General features: G+C 41.9%; 1 protein-coding gene and 1 non-coding gene across 2 annotated transcripts in view; both read right to left on the bottom strand.

The window, feature by feature from the left end:
* Nucleotides 1–24,444, bottom strand: part of LOC124619394 (beta-galactosidase-1-like protein 2) — an 82,363-nt gene extending 57,919 nt beyond the window's left edge. Inside the window, exon 1 of the mRNA XM_047145746.1 lies at nucleotides 24,295–24,444. Coding sequence (XP_047001702.1) covers nucleotides 24,295–24,298 — 4 coding nt within the window. The 5' untranslated portion in view covers nucleotides 24,299–24,444. The remainder of the gene's footprint in view (nucleotides 1–24,294) is intronic.
* On the bottom strand, nucleotides 15,404–15,478 carry Trnas-uga. The gene has a single exon. It is a non-coding gene; the product is annotated as a tRNA-Ser (tRNA).
* Nucleotides 24,445–24,690: the final 246 nt, after the last annotated feature.

The following is a 24,690-nucleotide window of genomic DNA, read 5'->3' as shown; positions in this document are numbered from 1 at the left end:
GCAGTCACCATCCCTGAATTGCTCTTCAACAGTGGAAGCAAAAAGGTGCTCAAAACATCAATGTAGGCCTGTGCTGTGATAGTGCCATGCAAAACAACAAGCGGTGCAGGCTCCCTCCATGAAAAACATGACTACACCATAACACCACACCTCTGAACTTTACTGTTGGCTGGCAGATGACGTTCACAAGACATTTCCCATACTCACATCCTGCCATCAGAGCGCCACATCGTGTACTGTGATTCGTCACCCCACACAACATTTTTCCACTGTTCAATCGTCCATCATTTATGCTCCTTACACCAAGCAAGTCATCGTTTGGCATTTACCAGCGTGATGTGTGGCTTATGAGCAGCTGCTCAACCATGAAATCCAAGTTTTCTCACCTCCCGCCTAGCTGTCATAGTACTTGCAGTGGATCCTGATGCAGTTTGGAATTCCTGTGTGATGGTCTGGATAGATGTCTGTCTATTACACATTATGACCTTCTTCAACTGTCGGCAGTCTCTGTCAGCCAACAGACGAGGCTGGCCTGTATGATTTTGTGCTGCATGTGTCTCTTCACATTTCCACTTCTCTATCACAACAGAAACAGTGGACTTAGAGACGTTTAGGAGTGTGGAAATCTCGCATACAGAGGTATGACACAAGTGACACCCAATCACCTGACCACATGTTAAGTCCGTGAGTTCCGGCGAGTGCCCCATTCTGCACTATAATGTCTAATGACTACTAAGGTTGCTGATACGGAGTACCTCGTAGTAGGTGGCAGCACAATGCACCTAATAGAAAAACAAATGTTTTTGGGGGTGTCCAGATACTTTTGATCACATAGTGTATATCCTATCCCATCAGAGGCAGGGTCACCTAGAAAACAGCCATCTCATATACCAGCTATGCTGCAAGTTCTGCAAAGCATTTTATGTGGGCTTCACCACCAACCAGCTGTCCACCACAATGAATGCCTACTGCTAAATTGTGGCAAAGAACAGAGTTGACCACCAAGTAATGGAACATAATGCTGACAAAACATGCTTCAGTTAAATGGATGCTTCAAAACTCATGTCACCTGAATCCTTCCCCTCAGCACCAGCTTTCCTGCACTAGGCAGATGAGAGTTATCCTTACTACACATACTTCACTCCCAGAATCGTGCTGACCTCAATCTTCACTAATCCACTGCACCCACACCCTCTATCCACTAGTCTCTCCCTCCTCTATCCTGTCATACCCTCCCAATTGATGCCATCACATCATCTTCATTCTGTGCTGCACGAAAGCTGCCAGTCAGCCCTTCCCAACACTTTCTCCCATGTTCCACCTCTTTCTCCCCCTTACATTTATTTATGTTGAGGGTTTGCTATCAGTTCCAGCACTAAGTATCAATCCTCTGCAGACCTATTTGCATTTCACTATAATTTTCTGAAGTTGCAACTTTAATATGGAGGGGTCATAATTACTACCACCAACTGACACAAGTGAATGAATATGGCAATACATGCAGAAACATTCTAGTAAACATGGGTCCACAAATGAAACATTTCCAACAAAACTGCAAATGTGTGGTTAGAAGCCACCATTGAATTCAGTATAAAATTTTAGTATCCCCACCAGTGGATATTGATATGAACACAGATGTGCTGGTACGGATCTCAAAGTAGAATAATGTGGTAAGCTGTCACAGACACCACTTACGAAGCACTGCATGGGCAGAACCCCTGTCCAAGATGTTTACCTATCAGCAGTGATAAGCCAGGGCTGTCAGTTCTTACACATATTTCAGCTGCCTCAGACCTGGCCTTCGCCTAGTGCTCTCTCTATTTCTGTGCGCTTAGTTGTACAATCACTCACAATAGTCACATTTGGTGTTTATCTTTGTGCTCATATCTAAGGTGTTTGAACTTACGCTCCACCATAGACAGACTAAGATCATTCATTCATTTCCGTGTGTGCTCAGCACTTCCAGAAGGTAGCAACTCCGATGGTCTTGTTGTTTCCCTCGATCAGGTCCTGTGTTGTGCAGGGCTGTTCAAGTTGAGGACAGATTAGCAGGTGGGCCAGGTCTTGTGTTGTTCCACACTTGCAGGATGTATCTCCGTCAGCTGGAAGAATGCCCCATTTTTGCATGTTGGTCTTGCAAAGAGGAACGCCCACCGTAAGACAATTGAGTGATCTCCAAATAGGGTCGGGTAAGTCATTTCCTGGAGCTAGCTCTTCCTTTACAGGGATATCAGGTGGTAGCTTGCTCTTCCACCTGGTGATGCAGTTAAATTCTGGTGTCCCCTCTAGTGGTTGAGTCCTGGCGATGAAGCTCTTTCTCGACTTCAGTCGACCGACTACAGCCTGACGATCATGTGGGATCATAAGTTTGCTTAGCCCTCTCTACATCAGCAGCAACAGCCCTTCTAATAGTGGGGGGAACTATTCCAACAATCAGGTAGATTTTATCGACTGGAGTTGGCTTCATACATCCCGACATGATTCGGACGGTCTCATTCATTGCAATATCAACCTGTTTGGTGTGAGTGGATGCACTCCACACAGGTGAAGCATACTCTGCAGCGAACAGTCAAGTTTCGTTCCCTCTTCTGAGGTTCAGCCCCAAGACTTTGTAGTCGAGCTACCATTAGCTAGCACAGTGACATTTGTATTGTACTGACAATCACAGTTTGTGGCATCGTCTCACCCTGAGCATACACAAAAGTGGCAATGTAGGACATTCTTATGTGTGTGACACTTTTCTTCTTCTTCTTCTTCTTTTTCTTTTTTTTTCATAGTGCTAATATGAGGCCACCATGGACCTGCTACTTTTTCAATGCTGGAAGGAGCAGCAATAAAATCTGCAGCAGGTGCAGATGCAGAAAATACTCAAATAGCATGCAGAACTGACCTAACTAATGCCGCACTGGTGGAAGGCCAGGTGCCCGCAGAGAACCTCTCTCCCCTGCACCATTCACTGGCTTTGATGAGTCTTGCTGCATTCCCAGGTAATGATTATTGTCGATCCACCTGATACAGCCAACTTGTTACAACATTTGAAGCCCTCCACTGAGCTCGAAAAACATACCTCTGAGAAATTCTGTCAATTGGGCACACCACAATAGTTTGGACATCAAAGCCATGATATGGCAGCAACACAGTTCCAGTTTAACCAGCACCACAAACATTCCAGGCAGTCTTATGCAGCCTGGATAGTAGAGCCACAAGGTCTCTCATGCAAGTGTCAGTTTGAGTGTCCCCACTGTGCTACCTCATATGCATACTTGCTAATTGTGGACATGATTGTCCAGTTAGCACATAATGCCATCATCCAAACTAGGACACTGGCTTTGTCTGACACCTCCTTAGCCAAAGTTGCCCAGAATGCTGAATCACATGAACTTATAGCAGCAGCAAGGGATGCACTTTCCAATAACAGGTAGTTGGCGAAGGTAGATAGACCACAATGTCCTGTAGGGCGGCAAAGTGTTTGTGTCTTCTGCTGAGCCACCATGTGATGATGCCTTTGACGATTCAAGTGCAGCGGTGTCACAGTGATCCCTGGCGGCTACAAATAAGTCAAAAGGTTGTGGTCCCAACCTGGAATATTTTTCAGGCTCTTGGCATTGTTCTCATTCCACATCTGTTTCCACTCAATAGGCCAGTCAGCTGTCCTGCCCCAGTTATTATGTGGTATACATTACACAGGACTGCTCATTTACAAGTACCACATGTGGGGTATGTTGAAGAGAAGGCCATTTGGTATCAGTTTGTGACAGTCAGCGAGACACAGGGCAGCCGTCAGAGGCTGTAATGTTTACCTTGGCCTCAGATGTTGCCTCTGGCACCCCACAAGTCATCACTCCAGGCATTTTCTGATAATGTTAGTTACGGATGGACAAACAAATGAGTTTCAGGTAGCTATGTGAGTGACAGTCAGCATCATTAACTTAGAAATGTACAGGCTCCTTGGTTGAACTGCTTTGCAGTGGACAGTATGTCTAGTTGTGTCTCATAGTAAACAGCATGTTCCTTTATGGGGGCTTTTCTTTCTTTCTTTCTTTCTTTCTTTCTCTCTCTCTCTCTCTCTCTCTCTCTCCCCCCTTCAGCGCATTATAAGAATGTGCGGAATGGAAACTTACACTGCTAGTGGTTAATTCATTTCTTTCTTGCTCTCTCTCTCTCTCTCTCTCTCTCTCTCTCTCTCTCTCTCTCTCTCTCTCTCTCCTTCAGTGCATTATAAGAATGTGGAATGGAAACTTACACTGCTAGTGGTTAATTCAGGTTTGGCAAAAAATATTCTTGGATTTGATGCCTTTTCTGTATTCGGTTTCCAGAGAGTGGACAAAGAACATTTAGTGTCAGTCAGTCTCCCATCAAGATTTGAACTCTTTATCACAGTAATGTGAGCAGCTGCTTGAGAATACCTTGGGTGGAGCAGAAAATTTTGAGGTATGTGTCTCCCCCTGCCACTAGCAAAACCTAAATTTTATTACTCCCCCCCCCCCCCCCCCCCCTCCAATTTCCTTTGCCATGTGTGATGAAGTTCAAACTGAGTTGAAGTTCTGGTGGGACTTTGGTGTCATTTCTCCCATTTCGTCAAGTCAGTGGGCCATCCCTCTGGTGGGGATTCAGCAGCCAAGTGGCATCATGCACCGTTCAGGCAATTTTAAAGAAACAATCAGTGTGCAATGTGTTATGGACTTATATCCAGTTCCATGGCCAGAGGAGTTGTAGATGAAATTGTCAGAAGGCCAGTATTTTTCCTACATCAACTTATGTGAGGCATACCTGCAGTTGTCAAATGGATGACCCTCCTCAGTTTCTTAGTAATCAAGCACCTTATCAGTTTAATAGCTTGTCCATCAGAATTTTGTCTGTGCCAGGAATTTATCAACAATATTTGGAGCAGTTGGTTCAAGACATTTCCTGTTGCATCAACTACCCTGTTTACATATTAGATATGGGTTATACATGAGAGGAGCATTTACAAAATCTGCAGGCAATTTACCAACACCTTCTGGAGACCAGCTTTCATGGAAACTGGAAAAATATAATTTTTTCCCCACAAAGGTATATTTCTTGGGTCACATGATCAGCAAAGATCGCCTTGTTCCCACAGATAAGCATTTCAAAGCCATTGTCAACTTGCTGTAGCCCAAGATCCTGCACTGTTTGGGTAAGATTTCTTGTTATGCTAATTTCATCCCTCAAGCCCTGCACATCTGTCACCCCGTAAAGGCCTTCACCAAAAGGATGCTAAATTTGTATTGTCTGTGGACTGTCAACATGCTTTTCTGTCCCTCAAGCAGTGTATGTGCTCCACTCCCTGTTTGGCTTCTATTACACTGGGTAAACCATTAAACTTGGTTGCTAACAAGTCCCAGTATGGCACATGTCTGGTTCTGTTGCAGTGGACCCAGATGATACTGTGCAGCCTATCACTGATACACTAGAAGATGCTTTCAGTGATACAGTGTCACTATTCACAGGTTGAAAAGAGGACACTAGCTATTATTTTCAGTATTAAAAGGTTTCATGTTTTCTTGTATGGTGTGAAGTTCCTACCTGTCACTGACCACAAGCCCCTAGTTTCATATTCAGCCATCATTTCAAGCTACTGGATAGGGCTGCCCACTGATTGCAGAGGTTGGTGCTCTTTCTCGGTAATTAGTGCTATGACATTCATTATCAGTCAACTCTCCAGAATGCAAATTTGGATACCCTATCGCAGTTGCCAGTGTGTCCAGATCTGGTGTTTCGCAGTGGATGATGCCTCACAGCAGACACTGCTCAATTTTCCTTTAACAATGCAAGAGGCTGAGGCCCATTTTTTTTCGTTCAGAAAATTGTTTCAGCAGTCCAGACAGCATGGGCCACTTCAGGAGCAGAGTCAGCATGGCATATATTTTTCTGCCTACATAAACACCTCAATGTGGTCCAGGTGATTCCCATTCTTGCCAAAGAGGAGCAGAGCAGTTGAGTAGTCATCCCCTTGTGATGTGTCATTGCATACTCCAGATGCTGCACTGGAGTATGTCAGGTATGAAGGCTTTGGCATGGCATCACATCTACTGGCCAACAGTTAGTGATGATACTGAACATCTTGTGCAGCCCTGCGCACAGAACCATACTTCACTGCTCTGTCTATTTTCAACTTGGTCAGTTCTGGAGCTGGGTGCATGTCAATGTCATGGACCCCTTTTTGGAAAGCATGTGGTTCCTAGTAGTGGATGCACTGTCCAATTTCCCATTTTTGCCAAACTGTCTTCCATGAAACTGGTGATTACTGTTCGTGCATTGTTTGTCACTTTTGCTATTAAGGGCTCCCTCCAGGACCCTCACATTCAATAATGGTCACCTATTTGTATCATGGCAGTTTGAAGATTTTGCATTTGCAGTGGTATCAGCATCTGACTACTGCCCATTTTCACCTGCCTTCTAGCTCTGAGTCATGCTTTAGCTCTGAACATGTCGTGCCAGACATTCAAGACCCAAATGGAAAAGTTTGTCTCTGTCTTATCCCATGATGATGCACTGTCTAGTTTTCTCACCATGTACTGTGCAATTCTGGTTAACAGCTGCAGCCAAGCAGAATATTTGCATGGGTACCAGCCACCAAGTCTTTTAGATTTGTTGCACCCTGATTTGCATGCCCTGGACTGTCATGACCTGTCGTGCTTTCCCCACAGGCTTTGTTTGGACCCTGTCTTTTGGTTGGCAGCATGTTTCTGACATTCAATTCAGTTGAGTCTACGATCTGTTGAACCCAGCTGGGTGATGGGATCAGTCACCACATTTTTGTGGTAGGATGCCCCCAACTGTTGCACTGTGCACATTCACTGCCTCCCCCACTGTGTCCTCCTACTTTCGCCCACAGAATAGAGCACCGATGGATGAGTCATCACCCTGCTGATACAGGAAGAACCAGCCACCCCACCAGCCTCCACATTCTGTTGATTGCCACTCTGGAGGCATCAGCTGCATCAGCATTAAGTGTGCCAAGAATAAAATATTCTCTTCATTCAAGGTGATCTATAGAAATGAAGAAGAGTTTTTCAATGGTTTTTTTTAAACTGCATAGGTTCATTCTCTAGTTACACAAAAAATTTGGTGCCTTTGTTGGTTTGAACCAGACTTTGAAATATATGGACAGGAAAGCTGCCTTTGTTATTTCTAATTGGAGAACTCTATCAGAAATGTAAACATCAAGTGTTCTAAAGAGCCCAGTCTGTTTGTATAGTATATAGTTGTCAAATATCTCCTTTAAGACAGCTATCCTTAAAAGTGCAGGTTAAATTTCATCTCCTTATTTATTTTTTTTTTTTAGCAGAACTAACTTTAAAATTATGAAATGCATGAATTACTGCCAAAGCTAAGGTTCACTGCCCCTTCAAGCTGAAGAAAGCTTTTTTTGTTTACCAAAATATCTGTACACAGATTTTTGTGTTTCCACCATCTGGGATACACTAGGGGACTTTCTTTCTTCATTCTTTGTATATTATAATGTTAATAGTGTAGATTTATAGCACCTGCAGGGCAACAATCTTGCGGTCATTGCTGTCTCCTCATTGTTTTCTGTTAGCCTCTAACTGGTTATGTTAGTACTTTGTTCCATCTTATTATTATGTCTGCATAATGGTGTGGTTGTTGTGTGTGGACATACCAGGGATTGGCTGCAGTCTGGAAACAGCTATAAGCTGAGCTGGCCACAGTCAACATGATTCAAGCTACTGCCCTACGCTGCAGCAACATTTGGACACCTGTTTCAAAAGCTGTGGAACCTCAGGAATCTCATCACAGCTGTGATGATGTTACGGTATGCCTTCTGATACAAATGACATGTCTAGTTTGTCCTCAACCAAAAGCAAATGGTGGAAGAATCTCTACACAGAAAGTGAATGTTGATTCTGGCTGCAAGATTGTCCCATTAAGGCCAGTGCAACTGAAATCAGGTGCTGTCCGTTGTTAAAAACACACTTCAGCCATCACAGGTCCCCACTTCTGTTGTGCCTGTGACCTATTTTTCTGCAAAGTCCTGCCAACACCGAGCACCACTGGTCATTGAGATCTCCAGTATAACATGGGTGATGGAGACACACACACAGGGCATGGTCAGTATTCACTCAATATATTCACCATAGTTCTAACTTCCAAGATGTGTGTTCTAGCAGTTACTGAACACTGGATGGAGCTGGTTGCAAATCATAGTTCAAGTTTGTACAAACAATGCCTATCACCTGAATTAAGAAGCCATTCTTGGTTTCTTTAGATGGGTGGCTGAATCAATGAAATTAATATAGCCTCCCAGACATGGTACAAGCGAGGCTTGTGATTTGCAGCATCATATCCAGTTTTTTTTAACTTTTTGACAAATTAAACCTGTATGCCAAACTAGGGCTCAAACCTGGGATCTTTGCCTTTCGAGGGGAAGGGCTTAACTCATGACACACCCTTACAGTTTCACTTCTCTCAGCATCTCTTCACCTGTCTTGTAGAGAGGATACTGCAGGAAATGTCGTAGCCACAGCCTAAAGAGTTGTTTCCAGAATGAATTTTCATCCTGCAGCAGAATGTGCACTGAATCTGCTGTCATTCAGGATAACCAGAATTGCCTGTGACCCATTGGCTGTAGATATGATTTAGAACTGAATGAAGGCCTAAATCAGAGGCTCAGATGATTTCTGTGATGATATGAAATGATGATTTCTTGGTCATCACTGCCACACAGGGAACTGAAAACCCTACCTCAATAAATTGGGCAAGTACTACACACAGAAAGCAGTTACTCAGGTAACAGAGTGTATGTGGCACTAACATGAGGTATTTTAGGTTAAAGAAAATCCTCCACAGGCTCATGATAAAATATAACAATTCAGCATGGAATAATGATAATATTATGAAAAGAATAGATTGATACTCACCATATAGCAGAGATGTTGAGTCACAGACAGGCACAACAAAAAGACTACTAAACATGTAAGTTTTTGGCCAGAATGCCTTCTTCTTATATAGGCAGCACACACACACACACACACACACACACACACACACACACACACACATTCACGCAAACAGTGTGTGAGCTGCACTTGCATGGATGTCTGTGTATGTATGTTGTCTATTTCAGAAGAAGGCCTTATGGCCAAAACCTTACATGTTTAGCAGTCATCATTAGTCACTGTCCTCACCCATCCAGCCCCTTCTCTGCTCCCATTCCGGCACTACACATAGCTTGGTCACTGGTGCCATTCTTGTGACTCCGTATGGCAGCTCATTCATTACATCCTGGAAATGATGTAAAAAGATATCCCTGGTGGCATGCCTTTTGGAGCAGTAGATGCGGCAGAGATTCCCGAGGCTTTTCATTATTCTCTCCACTGGTGACGATTGGAGATGCCTTATGGATGCATATGTTGGTCTTATCCTGTGCCGTCTCAATGTGACCTTCCGTTTGTCTCGGCTAAACATACCCAGTTTTTTTTTTTAATTATATTTATTTTGTTATTTATTTCTCTCTTTTTCCGTTACTCCTAGCCCCTCCCCCCCCCCCCCCCCCCCTCTCCCCTGCCCACCGCACAACCTGTAGCACTTCATTGTCCGCCATCCAAACCATACTATCCCTCCCCTTCCCGCCCCAGCTGCCTCCTTTTCCCCACCCAGTCGCCACTCTCATCATGAACTGGTGCTGTTGCTCGCAGTGTGGTTTCAGTTGCCTGAGATTGCAGTCATGTGTGTGAGTTGCTTTTGTGTCAGTGTGTGTGTGTGTGTTTATGTGTGTCTATTGCTGACAAAGGTCACTGGCCAAAAGCTTTAAGTGTGAAAATCTTTTCGTTGTGCCTATCTGCAACTCAGCATCTCCGCTATATGGTGAGTAGCAACTTTCCTTCTCATAATATTCTTACATTCCATCCGGGATTTTCTATTCTTTGATGTTTAGTAGCCTTTTTGTTGTGGCTGTCTGTGACTCACCATCTCCACTTTAAAGTGAGTAAAATATATCCTTCTCATAATATTATCATGATAAAATATGTGTCATAATCAGACAAACGCACAAATCAGACAAACGTACAAATAATTCCAATCCCAAAGAAAGCAGGTGTTGACAGATGTGAAAATTACCGAACTATCAGTTTAATAAGTCACAGCTGCAAAATACTAACGCGAATGCTTTACAGACGAATGGAAAAACTGGTAGAAGCTGACCTCGGGGAAGATCAGTTTGGATTCCGTAGAAATGTTGGAACACATGAGGCAATACTGACCCTATGACTTATCTTAGAAAATAGAATAAGGAAAGGCAAACCTACGTTTCTAGCATTTGTGGACTTAGAGAAAGCTTTCGACAATGTTGACTGGAATACTCTCTTTCAAATTCTGAAGGTCGCAGGGGTAAAATACAGGGAGCGAAAAGCTATTTACAATTTGTACAGAAACCAGATGGCAGTTATAAGAGTCAAGGGGCATGAAAGGGAAGCAGTGGTTGGGAAGGGAGTGAGACAGGGTTGTAGCCTCTCCCCAATGCTATTCAATCTGTATATTGAGCAAGCAGTAAAGGAAACAAAAGAAAAGTTCGGAGTAGGTATTAAAATCCATGGAGAAGAAATAAAAACTCTGAGATTTGCCGATGACATTGTAATTCTGTTAGAGACAGCAAAGGACTTGGAAGAGCAGTTGAACGGAATGGACAGTGTCTTGAAAGGAGGGTATAAGATGAACATCAACAAAAGCAAAATGAGGATAATGGAATGTAGTCGAATTAAATCGGGTGATGTTGAGGGAATAAGATTAGGAAATGAGACACTTAAAGTAGTAAAGGAGTTTTGCTATTTGGGGAGCAAAATAACTGATGATGGTCGAAGTAAAGAGGATATAAAATGTAGACTGGCAATGGCAAGGAAAGCGTTTCTGAAGAAGAGAAATTTGTTAACATCGAGTATTGATTTAAGTGTCAGAAAGTCGTTTCTGAAAGTATTTGTATGGAGTGTAGCCATGTATGGAAGTGAAATGTGGATGATAAATAGTTTGGACAAGAAGAGAATAGAAGCTATCGAAATGTGGTGCTACAGAAGAATGCTGAAGATTAGGTGGGTAGATCACATAACTAATGAGGAGGTATTGAATAGAATTGGGGAGAAGAGGAGTTTGTGGCACAACTTGACTAGAAGAAGGGATCGGTTGGTAGGACATGTTCTGAGGCATCAAGGGATCGCTGCAATAGGTACTGGGAGATGAAGAAGCTTGCACAGGATAGAGTAGCATGGAGAGCTGCATCAAACTAGAGATGGGGGATGTACTCTTGAACTAATTCATAGAGTTGAATCTTTCAAAGGAGTGAACAATCAGTGATTCAGAAAAAAAGAACGGTAGCTCCAAACGTTTCCCACGGCAGAGAGAGAGAGAGAGAGAGAGAGAGAGAGAGAGACGGAGCATATCAGCGGCGCCTCTGCTGGTCACAGCACAGTGCACGTCACACAACACAGCCAGCACCGGCCTCTGCCCTGCTTCTACCTTGGCTGCCTGCATTGTGCAGTGCCCCATTGGATTTTGTGTTTCACATATGCCGTGCCGTCTCTGTGCGTCGTCTGCCGCGCGCAGTGTCTGGCGCAGCTTGACTTCGCATCGCACTCTGTCGGCGATCGTTTCAGTCGCACGTCCTGCCCTCTGGGCAGTTGATGCGAGCAACAGGACAGAGCCACCTAGCGGATAACATAGGAACTACTTGCAACAACCTGCTCGCAAGAGAACAGACGATTTGTCTCGGAGCGGGTGAGTTCACCGCTCCCCCCCACCCACGGAACTCGCCCGCTCAACGCTCACTCCACCGTCTCGACTCTAGCCAGAGCGTTGAGCAAAGCGACTCAGGTGTCACTGCGGTCTCGGCTCACGCAGTAATACAGCTCGCGGCTCGACCTGCTCGACTCAGCGGCTCTGCATCGGAGTTCGTCTCTACTGGATATTGTTCTTCGTAGTAATACCGCTACGTATATTACATTATTATGTTATGTATACATCATTTGTTTTTATTTTATTTTTATTTGTTTAAACTGATTAGATTAGGTTCCTGACGACTCCTCTTACTATAGGATTTTTATTATGGACACTCGAATTTACGCTTTAATTACGAGCGAACCGATAAACGTATCGCAAAATGTGATACACCAATATTTTCCTTGTTTTATTCTGCGTAAGGCTATATGCAGCACTTTCGTTTTACAGTCAAATTTATAGTTTTTTTCTTATTCTGGTACGGATTTTGCGATTTTAGGCGTCTTCGGAAGGAAACGTTCACTTTAAAAATATATGGCTTGCGATGTATTTGTATGAGGTTAATGAAATTTTAACACATTGTAGCCAAATATATTGTTAATGTAAATCTGAAGTTACAACATTTTCCGATCACCCAAAAAACCACGATAGTGCAAAATAAATCAATAATCAAAAACTTTGTCATATCGTGGAAATTTCAATAAACAATACAAAATTCTTACTCATTATCTTACTCATTACTCATTATCTTACTCATTACTTCAAAATAGGATCAAATAAGATCAAAATACAGGTATAGTAGTGGAATAAACCAAGTTTAGAGGGCAATGTGCCTTCCATTTATTTTCTATTGTAAATGAGTGGTGAGTCATGAAAAAGAGCTAATTCATTTCAGGGAGTGAACAGTTCTGATCCGATCTCTGAAAAGAACAGTTTTGCCCATCTCTACATCAAACCAGTCTCAGGACTGAAGACCACAACAACAACAACAACAACTCATGTTCTTCTTGCATATCAAAAAGAGAAATTGTTAATGTGGTATCAGTTAACTGCAGGGGTGCCAATGGTAAGGTCCCAGACTTTGTACAATTTATTAACAGTAATATTGCCCAAATAGCACTACAGGTAGAAAGGTTCTGACAGCGGAAGTGAATAGCAGCACAATCTTAAATTTTGATTTGAATATACAGGGTGGAGAAAAATTGTGTCACAAAGTTTTAACCCTGGATAGCTGATGCCAGTAGGAAACAAAGCTACTAATGTTGTGTAGGTTGACAACGCACCATTTTCAAACTACGGAAACTTGGTGCCATACACTATAATTGGCCATGGGACTGCCCTGTTGCCATTCATCGATTGACTGGCAGCGCTACGGTTGTTGGTTCATGTCCCTTACCCCGTAACTGCCCCAACGTGATACGCACACATGTCGAGTAGATCTTGCTGTTTGTCTCCACTTCACGTCAGAGGCATTCACACATAAGCTTCACTTTGGAGCACACACGTCACCTGCAATTTAATTGTACAGTAAGCATGGTGGCACAGTATTCGTTTGAAGAACAATGAGATATGGTTTTTGTTTATGGACTAGCCGACAGTAATGTGCACCAAGCTCAAAGGTTGTATGGGGAATGGTACCCAGCAAGACACCACCCACACCTGCAAATGTTTACAGCAATTCACTGGTGACTTGGTGAAACAAAAAATCCTGTGGCAGACTATGAGCACAGACTAGGATTTTGCTGGTGGTTTCTGCAATGTGTTGCATGAGATACTGACTTCCCCACAATTGTGTTGTTTACCGATGAGTGCACCTTCCACTGGGATGGCCTTTACAACACTCGAAATGTTCATTACTGGGTAAGGGGAAATCCTCATGTCACGTCCGTCCATGGACACCAGGAATGGTTTGCACTCAACATTTGGGCAGGCATTTTGGGTGACCATCTGACTGGGCTGGTCCGCATACCTTTTCACTCAACGAGGCAAATTACCTTCACTTTTTGCAAGAAACTCTACCTGGCTTGCTGAAAGTTGATCCCCTGGACATACGGCTATGCATGTGGTTGCAGTATGATGGGGCACCCACACATAACAGTCTTGCTGTACACAGATATTTAATGAACTCTTTGATGGCTGGGTAATTGGCAGAGGTACTCATAGAACATGGCCCCGTGATCACCAGACCTCACGCCACCGGACTTTTTCCTGCGGGGATTTTTCAAAGTTCTAGTTCACTTACCCAGGTGCCAACCACCTAGAAACAAAGAGGAATTAATGGATCACATTCAACGTGCCACCATTCACATCAGGGCAATGCCAGGAATCTTTGAAAGAGTTTGGCAAAACACGTTGAACGTTACCAAGCTTCTGTCATGTCAGTGGGTCGCCAGTTCAAGCACCTCCTTTAAGTAAACAATGTCCTAGCTACAAAAAAGGCCCTTTTCAGGGCCAACATAATTTGTAAAAGACTTTCTGTATGTGAACTAACAGTTGTTGATGGGTTTGTTCCCAGTATGTCTTATCATGAAACTAAAATGGATGTGTCGGGACCCAGGCGGATTGCGGATTCCCCCCCCCCCCCCCCCCCCCACACACACACACACACAACTGCAAGTGATCCAGACATGAGTACAATGTACCTGCAACTGCAATCCTGCATATTAATTGTGGTGTACTAGATTACTGCGTAGCATATTTATCACCATAAAGTACAGAAAAACCGTACTGGCACCACCTGATGTAGCTATGGACATGAAGTAGCCAACGCAACATTACTCTCAACAGTCATGGCACTACTATAGTGTTTTAACTTTCGATTGGCATACCACTCTCCAGTCCTGACTCAGCGAGCCGATAGGTATTTGTTTCTGGCTGTGGCCTACATTAGCTAGCCGACACTACTGTGTGAGATAGCCATTGTTGCCTGTTGTGTTACTTCGTTACACTTCACTGTATTAAGTATGATCCCTTCCTTGTGACAAGTTCATGTAATTGCAACAGTTAGTATCTTTATTAAAGTTGTTAATGCATATGACAATTTCAGTTTTGTTTACAAAAAGCATTTAAGCAATTTTTTTTTCCATGCATGACTTCCACTTTTGCAGAAGCATGAAGTGCAGATTTGGTGCTAGTTCTGCGGTGGCCAGGAAGGGCTTGTTATCCCCACGTGGCTGCTCACCATGTGGCAGTCCATGTGGGGCTGGGCTTGCTACCTCCATTCCCCGCTACCCCCTTCCGAAAACTTTCAACCTACATTCAACATATTGTACCTAGATAGCACTTGTTACAAGAAGTGCTCTCCACAAATCCTGGATATAATCTGGCCCGTGTCCTGCATCAGTCAGTTGCAATGCGATCAATAAGTGCACGCCTGTTGGCATACTGGTTTGGGTTATGGTGATAAAAGTCAAACTCTGATAGCTTTTGTCAGAACTCGGATACTGTGAGAACTGTAGTTTGATTGGAATGCTTACTTAAAATTGCTTGTGGTGCTCAGAGAGCATTCTGTACGAATCTCCATGTTGTCAAATAAATTGTAGTCAGTCTGCACTAGTTTCTTGTGCAACTCACCTTTACAAGAGAGGTGATCACTTGGGACATATGATGAGTGCAAATAGGACTCTGAATGAAACTTCCTGGCAGATTAAAACTGTGCGCTGGACCGAGACTCGAACTCGGGACCTTTGCCTTTCACGGGCAAGTGCTCTACCAACTGAGCTACCCAAGCACAACTCACGCCCCGCCCTCACAGCTTCACTTCTGCCAGTACCTCATCTCCTACCTTCCAAACTTTACAGAAGCTCTCCTGCAAACCTTGCAGAACTAGCACTCCTGCAAGAAAGGATATTGCGGAGACATGGCTTAGCCACAGCCTGGGGGATGTTTCCAGAATGAGATTTTCACTCTGCAGTGGCATGTGCGCTGATATGAAACTTCCTGGCAGATTAAAACTGTGTGCCGGACCGAGACTCGAACTCGGGACCTTTGCCTTTCGCAGGCAAGTGCTCTACCAACTGAGCTACCCAAGCACAACCCATGCCCCGCCCTCACAGCTTCACTTCTGCCAGTACCTCATCTCCTACCTTCCAAACTTTACAGAAGCTCTCCTGCGAACCTTGCAGAACTAGCACTCCTGCAAGAAAGGATATTGCGGGGACATGGTTTAGCCACAGCCTGGGGGATGTTTCCAGAATGAGATTTTCACTCTGCAGCGGAGTGTGCGCTGCACAGTGAAAATCTCATTCAGGACTCTGAATATTTTTGTATTTAGGTGAGAGTGTATTTTTCTCAACCACAGAGGAATTACAACTATTACTAACAAAAACTGCACAGTCAATAAAATTCTTCTGGGCTGTTAACTGCATTGTCAATATATAAAATTGTCTGACATTTCAGCCACTATCGCAAGTGGCAGAAGCTCGGACACTATCATATACTGACAATGCAGTCAACAGCCCACAAGAATTTTATTGACAGTGACAATGGTCACAGAAGCCTACACATACAATAAAGTGCACGCGGTTATCATGAGCTAACAGTGGCATTATTACAGGCAGTGCAAGTCTTACAGAATGTAACCGATATGCTTTCTGTGCAATTCATGTTTCGTCTTCCTCATCATTTACAAAGTGAAGAATGAGAACTAACTGCTGATGACATCTTGCTAAATTTCCTGCACCAAAAGACAAAAGGCCATTTTCTGGTCAAGAAATCCTGAACTGTATCAGCTACTACAAAAACTTGAATCATTAACAAATTTGATGGAACTTGAGTTGCCAAGAATATTTTCTTCATTACAAGAAAATTTATCGATGAGGAAACAAGTTTTTATGGGCAGGTTAGAATTTTGGCAGTGAAAGAAACATCCCAATCAATCTGACACGGAGTAGGCTACTGACTTAAATGGATTAAGTAGAATTTGCAATTTCAAATATTTGTGCAAGCACAACTAGCCTTATTTTCTAATCAGACAAGTTATAGTGAGTCTCACCCAGGACTTGAAAGTGAGAAGCCGTGTATTGTAGGCATCAGAACTTTCTCTGGTGGAAATAATGGGAACAGTTAAAGCCTGCAAAACTGCTCATGCAGCCCAGATGTTGTTCGCAACGGAGGAAGACATGGTGGCAGTCAGCTTTCTCAGACCGGTAGTGCGGGATGTCACACCAGCTCCGTCAGATCTGTTCCACTGTCTGGATGACTCTGAATCCCAAAACAACTACATCAGCAGCAACAAGCCACAGCAGTGGCACTGCTGGTGCCTAGATGTTAACACTGCTTCCGTCACCACACACGCAGAGCATTCTGCGATTTATGGTTCTGTAACAGTACAGTCCACAGAATTCTAAGGGCCTTGCAGTGCCCTAAAACCTTTCTATGACAGATACACTCAAATATTCTCACATGGTGTAGGAAAGGCAATTGATTTCAATGTTCACATCACTATTAAGGTGACAGCTGCCCCATGCTTCTTCATAGTTTGTCCAGTGTCCCTGGGTCTAAAGGACACCCTCAAAACAGAACTGTAAACACTCACTCCTGAAAATATGTTTACGCCCATTCAATGGCCCCCTCCACTGCTAATAACACGCAAACTCACACCACCTTGAGACTTTATGGTATCTCTAAAGTAACAATTCACAAGCAGAAGTGGAAACTTATCCCACACTAACTTGGATAGACTCTTTGCAAAATTAGGCCATGGCACTTTACTTATTGAAATTTACCTCACAGAGGCACATTTTCAAATTCCTTTGTGAGCAGCATCACAAATTTACCTAGTACCCAATGTGTCATATTGCCTCTACCATTATAATCAGTTACTTTCAAATCTTTTCAGTCCCTGCAATATTTCAGCATTTTATGGATCAATTACTACAAGGCTGCATATCTTGGTCATAGGTGGAACTTCAGAGGACCATCTCTGCAACTGTGAAGTCTTGTTTCAGAGGCTGGCAGCAAAAGAACTACTATGCAATCTGAACTAGCGTTTTTTCATGAAATGGAGCATGTCACATCTGGGGTTCATTCTCTCGACCAATGGACTCAGATAGACGATAGTTAATTTTTTGTCTACCAGTCCTTAAGGAAATGACGTCAAACACTGAACTAATGTTCTCCATGGTTTACCAGTAGCTTACAGGGCCACCCTGACAGAAGGCCGCAGTCCAGCATAGCTGCCCTTACAGCAGCCCCTCAGACATGTTCAGCTGCCGCCAGCACATGTTGTCATTGAGGCCTCTAGCTTCCTGGTGGGTGTCCCCAGTGACAAGCTGAGAGTTCTAACACAACCTAAACTGGATCTGCATATGTCTAGCACCTGCATGGGTCCATGACATGTATCAAGGCCTTTGTCCATGAACTTTTGTGGCACCACCGAAATAAACTTCATCTCCATCATCCTGGTCCCATCAAGACAAGTCCTGCCTTGGCCTTCCACAGTCACACCCATGGACATCGATATGCCACCACCCCTAGTCACAGTCCTTCCAGGTGATGCACCACCTATTTTTCTCCCACAGCAGTCACTGCTGAGTTTGGGGGGAGGGGGACACAAAGAGGATGTAGCAGTGGCATCTGATGTAATTATGGGAAATAAGTAGCTCGCGCAACATTACTGCTTCTGGCCACCAGATGGTGCTTGTCATGAGAACTGCCCTCTACGAATCCTGCACGAAAGCCAGCCCACGGCCTGTCTGAGACAATTGTAAAGCAGTCAGTGAATTGTGTATCAAATGCCATATTAGTTTGGTTTACAGCATTTACATGTTGAACCGCAATTGTTGTTGTTGTAACTTTGATACTGTCTGAACTGGGTTTTGATTGGAGTGCTTGCTTGAAATAGCTTGCATTGCTCCAGGACTATCTTGTAAGTTTTCTCTTTGTCAAATAAATCAAAGTCCTTGCTAGTTTCTGGTGCAACATGCCTTTACAATAAGGAAAATTTGTTGATTGTGTCCCGTGTCTCTGTTTTCTTTCATAGTTTTTAGATGCTATGAACCAAAGCTTCAGTTTCCATCCAGAATTCACTTCTCTGATGAAGTTAAATTAACCTTATTCTGTGAACTGACAAAATAACTATTGTTTTGGCTGTGTAAATGAGCAGGTCAACATTAACAAGTGGGCATTTATTATTGACGGATCTCTGAGTGGACTACACATTGCACTTTCTACTTAACAAGTGGCATGCATCTTGTTTTTCTGCACGATGCACTCCTGATATTATTCCAAACTACAATCAAACATTCCTTGAGAAATGAATTTTCAGGATGACAATGCAGCACCACAATTGACAAGTGTCAGATATTTTTCAGATAATGCATAGTGCCACAACATACTACACAGATACCATGAGTGTAAGGAGACTGATGTCTGTGACATCCGAAAACATTTTGCAGATCATCTTGCCATTTTAACAACTACACCACCATTGTAATCCAGTTTGGAATCATGACAATTAAGCCCTTGGAACACATAAAATCAAGAATGCTATTGAACCAGACTTTACTTCTGCTGTAGTGGCAAACAATAGATTTCCAGGTAGAGGTTCTCATTCCAAACTCCACTTTTGCATTTCTGCAACAAACCATATAATTTATAACAGCAATCCGGACTTTCCCTGTACACAACATGTCTTGTTAATAACACAGAATTACATGAATTCCCCTTAAAACTGCTTGCACTTCAACATGTAAGTGTTTGTGCGAGCACTATATTGATGCTAGACCTGTGGTATTTTTAAAATCAATAACAGTTCAGTCAACATTACGTGTTTGCTCTGTAATTGACTATACTCATCACTCATACTGATTTACATTTTCTTGTAGAAAATCAATACTTCTTGGTGTTATAATTCTGAAGGACATGTGGGCAAAAACATATAATTGGGTCCTCCTACTAACCATTAAAGAAAGGCTCAGCTTGCTAATATGTATGTTTCCTCTTCACTGGAGAAGACTTTAATTATCCAACAATTATTTGAGATATATACAGTTTCATAAGTGGTGGGCTTGACAACACATCTTTAAAAACTATATTAAATGCCTTTGCTGAAAACTCAAGAACAGAACAGATTACTGGGAAGCACACACATGATGGAAATGTATCACATTTAATGACAACAAACAGACTTGGCATCTCTGACATGCCCACACCGAAACTGTTACTAGTGACCAAGAAACAGTAATAGCAACAATGATCACAAAAGTATAGTGGACAAGAAACAAGCAGAAAGCTATACATGTTCATCAAACTAGATAAGAATGCAGTAGTGTCACAAGCCTATCTGAAGGAATAACTCAAAAACTTAGCTCCAGGCCAGCAAATGCAGAGTTTAAAAGAATAACTGACAAAGAACTGGACAGATATAAACCTATTAAAACAATTCATGATTATAACAAAACATTAGGGCTATAGACAGTGAGTTGAAAAATGAAATGCATCTGGCTATCAAAAAAGCAGTGATTTAAGTCCTTAACAACTACTGTAGAAGACTCTTATTGTAAGACATCTCACAGAATGTAGAAAGAAATTCTGGTTGTATGTGAAAGCGATCAGTGGCATCAAAGTTGGTGTCCAGCCACTCATGGATGATAGAGGAACTGAAATTGGAGGTAGCAAAGCAAAAGCAAAAATGCTGAACTCCATTTCCTGTTGTACCTTTACACAGAAGATCCAGGAGTTCTGTCTGAGATTAACTCTTGCACCTCCGCAGAGATGAGCGATATAGATATTAATGTCAATGATGTTTTGAAATAGCTGAAATCAACAAAAGTGAACAAGGCTGCAGAGTCCTTTGGAATTCCTATAATATTCTACACAGAATTTGCAACTGACACTTTCATAACCTTCATATGCCAAACAACTCTTTAACACAAAACTGTGTCCAGTAGTTGAAGAAGACACAGGTTACACCAACTAGAGGGGTAATACACATGAGCTACAATATTGCTGTTCATTATCCTTGACATCTGCCTGTTATAGACTATAGAATATATTCTGAGCTCAACCATAATGAGTCATCATGAACAGAAGGACCCCATGTACTCCAAAAGCATCTGTCATGCTAAATCCAACTCAAATATTACATGTACGACACACTAAATGCCTTGGATCAGTACAATCATATAGGTGGAGTATTTCTTCATTTCCAAAAAGCATTCAACTCAATATCATATCAACACTTATTAATGAAAGTACAGTCCTACGGGATATCACACAACATTTGTGACTGGATGGTGGAATTCCTGGTAGGGAGAACACAGCATGCTATCTAGGATCAGACAAGGAGGTTTTCTATAATCACGTACCGTCCAACAAAATCTACACAAATATCATGTCAGATTTTGAGCTAACTGCAAAGCAGTGCAAAGACTGGCAACTTTCTTTGATTGTGCATTTTACAGAATGTAAAAATGTATCCTATGATAACAATACCAGTGAGCCACAACTGGAATAGTAGACCTTGCACTGGATAGATATGTACCCAATAGTCCATAATGGGAGAGGTTCACCATAGTATAAACTCACAGTATATATAAAAAAAGGAGAAGAAAGAAACAGAGAGAGGGGGGAGGGGGGGGGGGGACATAGTATCATATGAATGTAATATTACTGAATCACAGTTGGAATCTGTAAACTCATACAAATACTTGGGTGTAACACTTAGTAGGAACATGAAATTAAACGATCACATAGGTTCATTCAAGGGCAAAGCAGGTAGTAGATTTTGGTTTATTAGTAATATACTACAGAAATGCACACAGTCTACAAAGGAGATTGCTTACAAATCACTAATGCAACCCATCCTGCAATACTGTTCAAGTGTTTGGCACCAATACCAAATAGGTCTGGCAGGGGATACTGAATGTATGCAGAGAAGGGCAGCACAAATGCTCACAGGTTTATTTCTCCAGTGGGAGAGTGTCACGGAGATGAAAATAGACAAAAACTATCCTGAGAAAGTCTGCTAATTAAGTTTCATGAACCATCTATAAATAATGATCCTAGGAATATACTACAACCCCCTTACATAGGGATTGTAAGGGTAAAATTGGGTCAATTACAGCAACATAGAGGCATTTAAACAATCATTTTTTATGAATGGAACGGAAAAAACCCTAATAACTGGTACCCTCTACCATGCACTTCACAGTGATTCGCAGCATATTGCTACAGATGTAGAAGTAGAATCTGTCAACTTATACAAACACCTGGACATAACAAATTGTGAAGATTTGATGTGGAATGATCACATAAGCTCAATTCTACGTAATGCAAGTGGCAGACTTCAGTTTTTATCTGTTTTAAAACCAATGATTGCAGAATTTTTCTCCTAGGACATTATATCAATTTTGTAATGTCAGGATAATTGGTTGAATACTGGGAAAAATGCCATCTCTCTCTCTCTCTCTATGTTCTCAAAATTCTGATGTTAACTGACTCTCTAGTCACTTCTTGGTACAACAACATAATTATAATTCTAAATGTTCTGCTATTGGATAGAAGCAATGATCTAAGAAGTACATCCTTCGAGTTTTACTAAAAGGCATAATGAAATAATTTTTATCCTGTGGGGACAACCTATAAATGGTTCCTTACAGGTAGCACATATATTAAATAATCATTTCTTATATATAGTAGAAAGTACGGGGACAATCAGTTCAAGGGAAATATAGTAATGTGTTGGAAAACCATCTCTCATAAAATCCAATCATATCCATGTATAACCAACTCCTTTTTCTGAAATTAAGAAAATTATATATTCTCTCAAAAATAAAAGCTCATATGCTTTTGTTGGCATTTCCAAGAGAGTAGTAAAAGCTTGTTCCCATATAGTACACCTTGTCTTATCCGAAATATGTCCCGTAACACATCACAAAATCAAGATGCCCATTTTTTGAGAAAGACTGAAATATGCTGTTGCCAGGACACCAGTATCGTAATTAATCCAAGCACACATACAAAAAGAGTAGAAATTGTAAATCAGTGTTCTTAGAAGTACCATCAGCTGGTTTTCTGTGGATGACCTCAACCTCAATTCTAAAAAGACACAGCTTATTCAGTTGTGCTCATCTATGGTTACTACACCAATTATATATGTAACACATGGTGAAGAAATAATAAATATGATGGAAACTTCAAAACTCTCAGGTGTCCATATTGATGAGAATTTAAACTGAAAAAAGCACATTTTGGAACTCCTAGAAAAACCTAGTTCAGTTACATTTGCACTCATCATTCAAACCATGGGCAGAGACAAATCAGTGAGTTAACACAGTTTGAGCATTTTCATTCAATAATCTCATATGGAATAATGTTCTGAGGTAACTCTTCTTTAAGAAAGAAAACCATCACTGGTAAAAATGTGCTGTAAGAATAATATGTGATGCTTGCCCATGATCATTTTGTACAAATTCTGTCTACTGCTTCGCTATAACATAATTATCTCCTCATAAAGTTCGTTGTAAATAATCCACTACAGGTTGAAACTTACAATGATGCACTGTACATAATTATAATACCAAAAGGAAAAATGGCATCATTACTCCAAATTATGATTGTCTTTAGCACAAAAAAGGTGTACAGTGCTGCAACTAAAATTTTTGATAATCTATCCAGTGATAAATGTCTGACGGATAGCAAAGTAAAATCTCAACTGCTATTCTGAAGAACTTCTATTATTGTAGTAACAGATGGTGGGTAGGAATTACTAACATCTGTATTAAATAAAAAAAAAAACAAAACTGATACATGTTTACCATGTACCCATATTTACAGTTTAAGTTTCGATATGAATGCAAAATGACTCGTTCCACATCATTAAGATTTATTGTGCGAATGATCCATGGACCAATTTAACTAACTACATGTATCACACTGTTTGCGGTGAAGTCCTTAAAAGAAATTGTCCTTATTGAATGGACATGGAATTTTGTGCCTTGTACGATAACTGGTAGCACAGCAAGGAATTCGTGTATATAGTTCATTCTCATACGGAATGAATCATGAATCAAGACCTCAAAAACGAGCACACAGGTACGTAAGCGTTCATACTTCCCCCGCTTCATACGAAATTGGAAGAGAAAGATACTCTATCAAGTGGTACTGTGCTACGTACCCTGTGCCATGCACTTCGTTGCCGTGTGAGGGGTATGTGTATGGATCTAGGATAATGTTGATCGAAATTTTAATAGTGGAGTACGGCACAATAGTGGCAATACAAAGGAAGTATCGGGCGCGCTGTTATTTGGGGGACAGCGGGTGACTTACACAAAATAAGAATAATCGAATGCATGTGCTTTAGATTAAAAAAGAAAGGTGCGGTCTAACTTTAATGAACTTGTTTCTATTATGGCCATGGATTTTTAATTTAATTCATAGGGTGGTTTACAGTAGTGCCATACGTGATCTAACAAGTGTTCCGTACTGATAAGATTTGACATAGTTCGGCAGATAACAGTTTAATTCGGGTGCAAACGCTGTTAATGTAGCCGAAAAAATCGCGCTTCAGCCAAGTAATTGGTTACATATTGCAGTCAGACAAACCCATGGAACCGAATCTGTTGAGCTTCGTGTACGAACACAACGCCCTGTGCCACTTAGTTTTTTTTTAGTTTTAACGTCTTTCACTCCACTTGTAAAGCAGAATACTGTGACACACAGGGAAGTGTTCAGACCGGCGGTGAATAAGACACAGTACCACGTGACACGCAGTGCCTTCGACAGTTTAGCCGAGATAGCTCCCACCGGAATCGGGCACTTTTGCGGCGAGTTCCTTCTGTTTTTTTATTGGCAGTTCTTCAGTTTAATGTTGAAAAATAATCATACAACGTGGCAATATAAATTAATTACAAATAAACACGTAAAATTTATAGAATTTTATTTCAAGTTACAAACAGCAATGGCCGAGTCAATCGTACTGATAGGAACACAGCTGCAAAC

The sequence above is a fragment of the Schistocerca americana genome, chromosome 6 (assembly GCF_021461395.2).
Source record: "Schistocerca americana isolate TAMUIC-IGC-003095 chromosome 6, iqSchAmer2.1, whole genome shotgun sequence".
In the NCBI taxonomy this organism is placed as follows: Eukaryota; Metazoa; Arthropoda; class Insecta; order Orthoptera; family Acrididae; genus Schistocerca; species Schistocerca americana.
Note: the sequence above shows the minus strand (reverse complement) of the source record. Positions and strands in the feature narration are given on the sequence as shown.